Source organism: Gouania willdenowi, chromosome 17, assembly GCF_900634775.1.
Source record: "Gouania willdenowi chromosome 17, fGouWil2.1, whole genome shotgun sequence".
NCBI lineage: Eukaryota > Metazoa > Chordata > Actinopteri > Blenniiformes > Gobiesocidae > Gouania > Gouania willdenowi.
Window position 1 is genome coordinate 14,367,620 of NC_041060.1, and position 11,690 is coordinate 14,379,309.

The following is an 11,690-nucleotide window of genomic DNA, read 5'->3' on the forward strand; positions in this document are numbered from 1 at the left end:
ATTTATTAACAGCAGTAATGGTTAGAAAACAGGATGCTGAAAATTAAATTTTGTTTGTTTTAAACAATGCAACAAAAAATATAATTTTTTTCATAAATGGTGAGAGAAAAAAAATCAATGGGATGTTACCAATGTTTACTCTAATGCAGAGTATTTCTGTACATAGCCTATATAAACCATTAATCATGTTTTAAATTGAATTTGACATGTTTTATCCTCTGTTTGCTTGCTAGTCTTCATCATGAATTTACTTGACAACGTAAGTCCTCTGTTCAATGCTACATTATCCTTTAGCCTACAATATTTAATATAAATGTCAAGTTTGTTGGATCAGATGTTTAATTTTAAAAATAAGTAAATTCCATAATATGTCAAGGTTTCATTTATTCAGACAAATTTACTTTGATCTCCTGACCTGCTTCGACTGCCAAATGCCAGTCTTCCTCAGAGGCATCTGTTGATCGCGACCTTAACTAAACCCTAACATATTATTCAAAAAAGAAGACAAAATGAACTTGCTGGAATTATTACACAGAAATATATTTAATATAATATTTAACACTAGTATATGGGTATGGTGTACAAGGATTTTGCATCATATTTTATAAAATAGGCATCATCGGGCAAAGTTTGCATGAATATTATGTAAATATAAACAGAAATACTTTGTAAATATAAACAGCAATACTTTGTAATCTTATATGGGACTATAATATAACTAAAATCGGGCAGGAAATAAATTTGAATAAATTTATATATATATATATATATATATTTAGATTTTTTTATTTTTTCAGAACAGCCATCATGGCCAGACAATTGCACCACATTATATCTTGTCACTTTGAATAACAGAATAAGTTACAGAATTATTTAGTAAGGTAACATTTTTTTTTTTTTTTTTTCACAATCAAAGTGAGTGCATACTAAGTTACTACATCTTTTTATGCAATTAAACTTTTTTTTTTTTGGACAGAATATTTAGGTGTCATTGACCCCCCCCCCACACACATATTATACATAAAATATGTAATTTACTACTTTTAAATCTCTGAGAATATTCTGAGGTTTATAAGTCTTTAGATAAAACTGAATCGTTGGGTTATAAATATTTCACTGTGGGTTTTAGTCAAATAAAACGGTCCCATAGGCTGCATTGGAAGGTCCTGCGGTGATTCAGTTTGTCATACTGTACTGTTGTTGTTTTGTTTTTTGTTTTTTTTAACTTATCTTATGTTAATTAGATTTCTATTTGGCAAAGTGAAAGTATAAAATACAGTGGTTTAAGATTGTTTTAATTTTAAAAAATAATTAAATTTTTTTTTTTTTTTGATCAATTACCGGTACTAAACATTTCAGGCGACCCCACATGGGGTCCCGACCACAAGCTTGAAAAACAACACTGCTTTAGTGAAATAAAACTGAATCTTGTTGGGTTATATTTAATGATACATATGTCTCCCTGTGTGTGGAGTTTATCCAAATCAAACGGTCTCATAGGCTGCATTGGAAGCGTGTCCTTGCTTCACGCCACAGGGACTTACGCCCCTCCCACTGCACCCCCGGGATCTCTTTACCTTATATGGACTTGTGTGGCTCACTTCCGGTACCAAACGGACCAATGAGCTAGCTCGTCGCCTCGCCAGCCATTACTAGCGCCACACGCATCATCGATGACTCAAACTCCGTCTGCCCCAGTTTATCAACAACAAACCCATCAGCTCCCTCTAATGTGCTGCAGGTACAAACCTGCCTGCTTTTAGCTTTTAACACAAACATACAAAATATTCACACAGCGTGTCCAACATGTTTATTTCAACCTATTTACAAGTAAGTGCTCAAAATACTGCGTACAAATGTTATCAAAAAGTGTTATTACTGAATAAAAACTCTGCCTGTATCAAAGCAATATGAATATAAGTGTTAAGGAAGTAAGGCAGTTTCTAGTCAGTAAACGCTACAAACAGAATATCTCTGAGTTAAAGTAGGAATTCTCTGTTCGTGTCTTTCTGTATATTATAGTCTCTGGTTCGTGTCATACTCAGTGCTGGACTCAATGTCTACAGACATAAAAAAAAGCTACATGATAGTGGGAACTTTCACATTGTCTTTTTGTTTGCAGTTGGATCCTAAACAAGCAGAACCACATGGGAAACCACCAGAAAAGGGTGTTTGGCAGGTGCTGTAATTAATACCCTGGTTAAACTGGAGTTTAAAGTGAGACGAATGCAGATACATTTATCAGAAATATGCATCTAGCTAAAATGTGAGCAGCTGTTTCCACTCATTGTTGGACCTGTGCAATAAAGCACTAAGTCACCTGTCAGTCACCATCCGTGTGTTTACAGTCACAGTTTGTTATTTATTTCCCTTTAAAAGTATGAACTACACGAGCTGCATTTTGGTCCCAAAGCAAAGCCCCTTGGTTGGTTCCTGTTGAGTCTAGAAAGCCTGGAGCTGCTGTGTCAGAATGAGCTGACAGCCACTGTTAACGTGGTCCATGACTTTCTGCTTGAGCAGAGCCAGCTCGTCCCTCAGGACGTTCGCAGAGGAAACCAACTCTGTGTTCTGGTTCTTCAGAGCTTTTACCCTGTCCTCCAGCCGGGAGACCCTCTCCAGCTTCCTTTTCCGGCACTTGGACGCCGCCACCCGGTTCCTCATGCGCTTCCTCTCCGCTTTGATACGCTCCTGGTTCTCCATGTTGATGGGGGACAGAGGGGGGGTCTCTCCGGACATCTCCGGCACCGTCTGTGGCTCCTCTTTCAGGGCGTGTAGTCGCGGGTGCTGCTGCTGCTGCTCCATGTGGCCGTGGTGGGACGCCTGTGGGCCGGCTGTGTAGCTCGGTGCTGGTCCTGGGTGTCTGTCGGTGGCAGACTGGGACACGGTTCCAGCTGCTCGGTTGAAGGAGCCCAGGTCCGTGTACTCCGGAGGCTCAGTGCGGGCCGTGGTGCAGCTGAACGGGATCCCCGCGGTGCCGTAGTGCAGCTCAGCCAGAGCTTTAGCAAAGCCCTCAGCAAAGCCTTCCTGTTCGTCCGTGATGTTCCTGTGACACATGCTCGGGGTGGGAGTCGTCAGCCCGGTGCACGACTGAATGATCAGCCTCTCCAGCTCAGGCGAGGCCAGCTTTAGTAAACCCACGTCCGGGGACGTGAGGATATCCAGAGCCTGCTTTGCGCCCAGCTGCGGTTTGAAGGTTTTCGGGTCGTTGAGATTCAGAGTCATGGTTTGTTTCAGGGTTTTAGGATTGAACCCATACATCGCCGTCCCGTCATGCTGAGAGTTGGAGGCTTCTTCGTAAAACGTCGCTTCCATTTTCTTTGACATAAAAATTCAGTTAAATCCTGATTCCAGGTGTTTTTCCTCTGAGAATAAAACAGTCCAAAGTGTCCTGTTTACATGTGTCCCGGGACAGGCACTCCGGGTTCTTTCTATTGTTGAACTTCAACTCGCTTGACAACTTTCCACAGACTAAACTTCAACAAACACCGTCCCGTCGCTGAGCTCCAATCCTCGTAAACCTTCAACGTATCCACCCTCCGAAAAACAAGAAATTTGAATAATACTTTCTATTACTTCCAACGTGGAGACGAACTTTATCCACCTCTAAGCTGTGTCTCCCCTGAAAATAACAATGATGTCATTTCTTCAGCCTGTGATTGGCTGGAATGAGACGATGGGCGGGGTTTGTGTACTGACATGTCCGCCTTCCCGCGTTGCTTTCTGGGATTAGGTAATGCACAGAGTGGCGCAATGAATTCTGGGATTACGTAGTGTTTTTGAATATTTAGTTACCCGCTCATTTTTAGATTATTAGTATGAGTTATTACTTTAACTATTAAGTTTAACTTTAATAGACAAATAATAATAAATAAAACAGCTCAATGAATAAAGATTAAATAGGCAGCATTTTTTTTGCAATTGTTTTATCGACTCTCCTATACAGAGCAGAATGTGCATAATTAATGCAAATGCCCACATATAACCTTCAATATGTAAAATTTAGCAGAGATGTTAGGTGTCAAAATATCTAGCAAAGCTTTTTTTCTTCAGAAAAAGTGATTATAGTATTGTCTAAAATAGGATACCAATGATGGGAAAATAATGTCAGGCAGCAGTTTTGACAATTGTCGGGTCAAAAAAGATTCTGCATTTCCAGGCCAAATAGGAATCAGTGCAATGAATTGTGGGATTACGTAGTGTTTTTGAATATTAAGTTACCCGCTCATTTTTAGGTTAAGAGCAAGAGCTATTGCTTGAACTGTTTGTCCAAATAGTTTAACTTTAATAGACAAATAATAATAATAAAACAGTTAAATGTTTAAATAAAGACTAAATAGGACATATTTTTGCATTTGTTTTTATCAACTCTTATTAGAGCACAGTTTTATATACTGCACATACCTACATGTGTCAAATGGTGGAAACATCTCTAACAAAGCTTACTAACAAAACAAAAAAAAAAAAAATACAATTGTCAGATTATATGAAATAGGGTTCTTACAGTATCTAAGAAACCTATGATGGGCAAACACTGTCAAGCAGCAGGCTTGACATCTGTTTAAAAAAAAAAAAAAAGATTCTGCTGTCCTGACTCATTTTTTGTTTCACATTTTTGAAAGTACTCTCAAATCCTGCAACTTTCTTTAAATTATACCAAAAAATAGCACACATGAAACAGAAATTGGTACAATAGACAAGTTAAAGAGCAGTAATAGCAACCATGGACTATCTTCCAAGGAGTTTTACACTGGTTAATTGTGAAAGGCTCGATGTTTCAGTCACTGTTTCTCTACAACTGCACCTGGGGGAGTTCCTTTAAAAAAAAATAAAGAAGCAAAAATCCAAGAAGCATTTACAGGAACTCACATACTTTCACGTACTTTCAGACCAATAATAAACCAACTCGGGAACAACACGGTACAGGATAGGATGGCATTTGCAGGAAGAGTCATAGCAGGATGTTTTTCCTGTGTAGGATCAACTAACTTGTCATGAAAGCACAACATGTGGAGGGTCTGTCGGACATTGTTGAGATGGTAAACAAATGAATGGAAAAGGAAAACAATCTGTGCTTTACGAGACAATTTTTCTCACCATCTCCACAATGAGCCAAGGATGGTTTTAGCCAGTTGATTTTCCCACTGAGGTGCAGGACTGAGTGACTCTTTTGTTATTGTTGATCAGATCAGGTTAACATATTTTTTTTTAATTCAAAATTAAAAAAAAAAAAAAAAATCCACAAAAATGTGTTTTCCATGTTTAATAGTAATATTTTCTTTTATTTTATTTATAGTAATGTTAGTAATATTAATATTATTGTTTTCACATGGGTTCTAGTTGCACATTTTGTGGCCTCTGAATGAGAAAGAGTTTCAATTTTTAGCCTAAACTATTCCCCTGCTATATTTGTATTATTGATTGACTGCTTTATCAGAAAATGTGAATATATTGGGGGATTAGTCACTATCGAACGGCTGATGTTGCATATTTACACCCAATCAATTCAATACCTAAATTAAACCATTTTAGCAATGTATTTATGGAGCTCTGATAGCATGTAAAGACAGACGGAGCAAACCAATTGATTAGTTCTTGAATGCACACCAATTTTCCCCCCCGGGGGTGTCATTGCATTGTTATTGTTTACATTGTCTTTTTGCAACATAACTGCCTAGTTGTCAGGGAACCTCCTGATAAAGGTTTGGTACCTGCTGCTTGATTACATTGTGAAGCAGCCATAAATAACAGTCAGTGTCATGGTTTTTACCTTGTTTTTAGATTTATTTTGAAATGAAATGCTGTAGCACTGACTTTATTTTGCTAAACTCTGATTACATTTAATCAAAAGCAAAGATGAGTTTCAAACTTAACATTTCACAATATTTCTATATTTTCTATATAGTACTAGTGCGGTGCCCGTAGGAAGTATGTATTATAGAAAAGTGGGAGGGTAAGTAGCTTTTTCATGGATGGTCAAATGAGGTTGTGTTTGAAGGTGGGACGTCAGGGATATTTAGGTTTGTTGTAAAATGTGTGGAGTGATGACGATTGTGTTTTCATATTTTTTGGCTTTTAGCAAGAACACTGTAGGGAGTTAAACCGATACCGATTCCAGTTTGTTGTCCTCGCGGATTCAGATCTCCTCACACCGAAACAGACTGGGTCCGGACTCATTTAGTGTCAATAATCCACAACAGTCAGTTGAGATGCACACAAAATTTGTAGAGCATTTTTGAAATTCCTTGCTTTTATAGAGAGATAATTTATCAACGGTATCATTGCAGACCAAACAAATCCAACATTGCACACTCTTGAACCGAGCAGCAGCCATACGCACGTTCCGCAAGCAACAGTCACTGTTGAGGTAGGACTGATGACATCATCACTGTAGAGGTAGGAGCAATGTTCTAAAATGGGTGGGGCATGGGGGTGGGTTCTCCAGTCATTGGCTTTGGCGCACACATGGCTACGGTGTGCAGTGATTGGCTTGGATGTGATTGGCTAGGTAGGATCAATGTTCTAATGTTCTAACTGATGACATCATCACTGTAGAGGTAGGACTGAGAGGGGGGGGTTGACAAAATAAACCCTTTTCTTTTCCTCTGATACAGTCAGATAATGTGTGACGACCTTGGTAGATCTGGTTCAGAAGACAGAAAGTCCAGCTGGCGATGGGGGGCGAGGAGGGGGACGGAGCTTCAAATCTGCACACATCAGTGGTGAAATGGGAGACACAACCTTGAACCGGCTTGTGGGGGAGGCCAATGGTGATGATAAATGATTTGTTTTTGATTCAGGCGAGCATAGTTTCGGTAACCTTGAGTCTTTGGTCTCCAGCAGTAAATCCAATAATGTGGCGTCAAACTGCAAGCCGAGCACTCGGCTGCTCCAAGCTGGTTTCAATCTCACGTAAACGCTCCAAAATAGCCTTTGCTTACTTTTGAGTTCGTTCATCACATTAGTCTGAGTGTTGAGCACTCTGCCCCATCCTTCAAAAATGACTGGCAGCCTTCCCAAAACAGCTGCCGACGTAATCCAGCCTTTGCGATAGATTAGAAAGCAGCCAGCTCCAATCAGCAACATCCCTGCTACCATAATCCAATCGTGTAGACGTCCTCCACGGAAAGCATGGACAGACACACAACCTTCCACTTATTCCAGGAATCCATCGTGTATCTGGCCGCAAACGTTCCGCTTTAACACATGGGCTGTATCGTTGTTTAAAATGTGTAAACATGGAAAATAAATCTAAATCTAAATGTTATATCGAAATGCCCACTTTGCATCATTTCTATATTGAGCTTTACACTTGGTAACCAATTTAACATTTAGATTGAACATTTACATTTAGATTTATGTTTCTTGTGTGCACATTTTTAACAGCGATATAGAACATGCATGAATACATGAATTTCTGTCTCAAATGAGAAAAAAATTAGCCAAATGTTCAAAATATGTCAGCTATGAAAGTGTTTTTACATTCGGCACCACATACAATCAGTCACTGTATTATTTAACATGCTTTCCTAAAGTCAACTATAAATAAGTTAACAGCCACAGACAGCTTATGAACACCAGTGACGCAGGGGTCAACACTTTTTGTGATGTCAGATTGTCTCTGTGGATCTTAAACAGTTCTTCTGTCTTATTTTTCCCTCTTATATTCCAATAAAGAATCAGCCTCAAAGCCTTTTTCATTGAACACCTGTGTGAGGACTTTCCATAGTGCCACTGTGCCCTGGCTGTGCTTCCTGTTTCTCCCTCAGCTTTTCCCCTTTGCTGGTCCTAAAGGGTCGCCTTCCTTCAGATAACAGCTCCCTCCCTGCCTGGGCCAGTTGTTTCCACAGCACAGTTTTCTAATCAGGAGCTTGTCTGACCTGCTTCCCAACAGGCTTTGCTTTTGTTGTCGGCTTACAGAGTTAAAGGAATCAACCAAGATCAGTGGAAACACTCCCTCCCATTCATGAGAGAAAAACACAGGGAGAAGCTACTATATGTGCATGTGTTGACATGTGTGGATGTATAAGCAGAGGGAAGTTTTGATTACTTTAGCATGCTTTAGATCAGTGGTTCTCAAACTTTTTTGGCTCAAGCACCCCGTTTCTCTTATTTCTGAATCCTAGTACCCCCATTGTCGGACTACAATATTTTACTCAAAGTTCTGTGAAAAAACAACTAAAGAGCATAATGATGGAATGAATGAGTGATAGCATACATTTTTTATTAATCTCATTTTGTAAATAAGTGAATGAAACAGTATTTAGTGCCTCCTGAATAAAGATTTATTTCTGTAGTTTTTTATTTTTAGCATTTATAGTCATCTCCCTCCTGATGTGGGACCAAGACTGACCCTTATATTTTCAGTTCATGTTCTAATCAAGATCATCACGATCATCATTTTGTGTGTCATTTCGTGTATTTTGTTGTTTGTTCTTTTTATTATTCAGTATTTTTTTTTTCTTATTTTGTCTATTTTTGTTCTCAAATTGGTGTTTTGTTGGTATTATTTAAATTATTCTCTCTCACTGTGTGTTTTTTGTGTCATTTGGTTGTTTCTTATGTCGTTTTGTATGTTTCTCTGTTATCTTTGTGTACTTTGTAATGATCTTGTGCAAGTTTCTCTCATTTATTGTGTCTTTATTGTCGTTTTGTGTGTTGCTGGTAATAGTAAGCATATTTCTCTTTTAGTGTGTGTGTTTTTGGGGTCATTTTGTGTTTTTTTTTGTTGTTGTTTGTCTCTTTTGATTATTCAGTATATTTTGTTTTTATTTTTTGTGTTTTTGTTGCCATTTGTGAGTTGCTGGTAATATTTAGTATGATTATATATTTTAACTAAAAAAATACTATAAATACCCATATTTTTAATGCTTTCATTTGTTAATTTCTATCCCTGTCTGTCTCAGTGTCTGTACAGTGTTTGTTAAATACCATCTGTTTCTTCCGTTCCTGTTGCTGGTGTTTAACTGCACCTTGTTTTCACTGATCAGTTTTGTTCTACGATAACAATCACAAACACTATCATATCACTTATAAGAGCTGTTTATCTCCTCTAGTCTAAGAAGGAAAAAAAACAACAGAGTAAAAAGACAAAACCTATTTGACAAAAATCCTCCAAAATAAACATAATTGATGTTAGAAAAAAAGACATATTAAAAATGAGCTTTCATGTTACTTGAAAGGCCTCAGGACTCAGTGTCGTCAACGACAAATTGAAATGTGATGAAAAGCTGTGACTGTGCAGCAGAACTTCTAAATGCCACGCTGTCAAACTTACAGTATATTAAGAGCTAAAAAACAACAGCTCATGTCATTTCAAGGGGTCTTTTCCCCAAAACAGGTTATAGCATAATAATAATAATAACTTATACATCATGTCAGTAGACTATCATATGGTATTTTAACCTTAGTTATTTATTATTTAATTTTCTTGCATATAAATCTTCTCCTTATTGTCATATCGCGTATGTTGTGCATTGACTATTTGTGTCAGCAGGCTTGCTGTGTCTGTTCCAACATTAATCTTTGATTTTAGCCATTTATTCATTTATTTCTGATGTTTTAGCCAGTTTAGATTTTGAACTTCACCTTTTGAAGTAGTTTAATGAGTTTTTTTTTTTATAAATTGATGTGGAAAATCGGTGTACATGGAAAAAACTGTCCCATTTGTTAGAAATTTGATTGACTTTTTTTTTTTTTTGTGTACCCCCTGAAATGTGTCAAAGTACGGGTACATGTACCACTAGTTAGGAACCACTGCTCTACAACACTGTTTTAGTGGTTCCTCAAAACATGTCATTAAAATATTTTTATATACATTTTTGAAAATATGCCATTTAACTCTGACATTTAATTTTTTTATCTTTTTCTTCTGAGAATGTTTGTATTTGCTCAGTGATATTTCATGATATTACCACAGGGATAGAGAGGGTCCACTACAACACATGTGTTAGTGCCTGGGTCCTCAGAACACTTATTTATTTATTTATTTATATATATATGCAGTATATAACCCACACTTTTTATGTTATTATTTTAAATATATTTTTGAATATAGTTCCATTTACAGCCGGTATCGATGTATTTTTTATTATTTCAAATTGCAACGTAAACTTTCATGACAATCATCACAGTAATAGGAGCGAGTGTCTTCTACAACAATCCTTCTTCATAATACTTTGTTATTGATTTTATAGAAATTCTTACAGATACTTCATTGTACTATATCATTGCATTTTTTAAAAATCTATTTTGAGCTAAAATGATTTCATATTGATAAAGTAAAATCTCACTATATTTACTATGTTTTCAATTATTTCTACTGACCAATCAAAAACAAAATATATATATATATATATATATATATATATATATTGAATGGACATGAATGGAATTCATTGTTTATATTATTATGTTATTATAGATGTACATTATTGAGTTTCATTATCTTAAAAATAAATAAATAAACCAACTTATTTAAAGTGCTGCTGTGTATTGCAAATAGCCCTAAGTTGCCTTAAAAAAAAAAGAAAAGAAAAGAAAATCACTTAAAATGCCATAGTGCATTGCACATGGCCCTATGATGCTTTTCTCTCTTTAAAATTAAATAAATAAATAAAGTGCTATAGTGCATTGGACATGGCATGTTGATAATTTTAAATGATTTCACTGATGATTTATTTATTTATTTATTTTTTGCTGACTTTAATGTTCTTATAGATTTTAAGCTGTTGAATGTTTTCTGTTGCCTTGTGTATGAAATGCACTATACAAATACATTTGCCTTGCCTTGTCTAACCAACTATAAATGTAAATAAATATCCACAATCAGAATCAGTTTTATTCCCAAGTAGTTTTTAAACCACACAAAGAATTTCATTTGGTGCATGGTGCAAAAAAAGGACAAAAACAAACTAGAAACATAATAATAATAATAATAATAACTGAATAAAAAAGATACAGATATATGTATACAGACCTCTGCAAAATCGTTTCCCGTGATTTGTTTTGAGAAACGCGATCAAACTATTTAGCTAAGTATAGTAGTGGTAGTAGAAATACAAATAATATTAATAAATGATGATGATAATAATACATTATTAAGAATACACTATATTAGTTCATTACAACCAACTTATTTCAGATGATACAGATATATAGTTATTCCTGTGGGATAGCAGGAGTAGGCTAAAATACAGTATAATGCTATAACTGTAGCTGGAGTTGAAACTGACAAACATTGCATAGTAAACATTAGGTTCTTGTTGTGAAATTGTGGAGTTGGCTCTTGGACCATTTTTTACATTTTCACAACATTTTGTCACACAGGAAATTATAATTAAACATTAAGAAGCAGCCTCTGTTCTCCTGATATGCTTCTTTGTTCTTTGTTCACCCTGCTTTTGTCTCCATTCCTGCTGCTGTGACACGACCCAGGGTTTCATTAGTTGCTGTTTCAGAGTGTGTGAGATTGCGGAGGAATTGTGCTATAGAATGGCACTTGTTCCCTTTATTTGTGTTACTCTATTTAGCTTTATAGTGATTTGCAAAGATACTCCCAAAGTAAGTCGTTTAGAACCCAAAAATGTCAAAGGAAAAATGTATATATAGTTGAATGAATAAATCTGACTCATCAGAGGAATTATTAGTATGAAAGTCTGTTTCTCAACTGGTGTGACATCCCTACTCCTTAA

The 11,690-nt window shown here is 36.4% G+C and overlaps 1 protein-coding gene across 1 annotated transcript; it reads right to left on the reverse strand.

The window, feature by feature from the left end:
* Positions 1-1,795: 1,795 nt before the first annotated feature.
* LOC114479149 (transcription factor AP-1-like) lies at positions 1,796-3,630 on the reverse strand. Its single transcript, XM_028472666.1, has one exon. It carries the CDS (start codon positions 3,322-3,324, stop codon positions 2,443-2,445), a length of 882 nt encoding a protein of 293 aa, XP_028328467.1. The 5' UTR covers positions 3,325-3,630; the 3' UTR covers positions 1,796-2,442.
* Between the last annotated feature and the right edge of the window lie 8,060 nt (positions 3,631-11,690).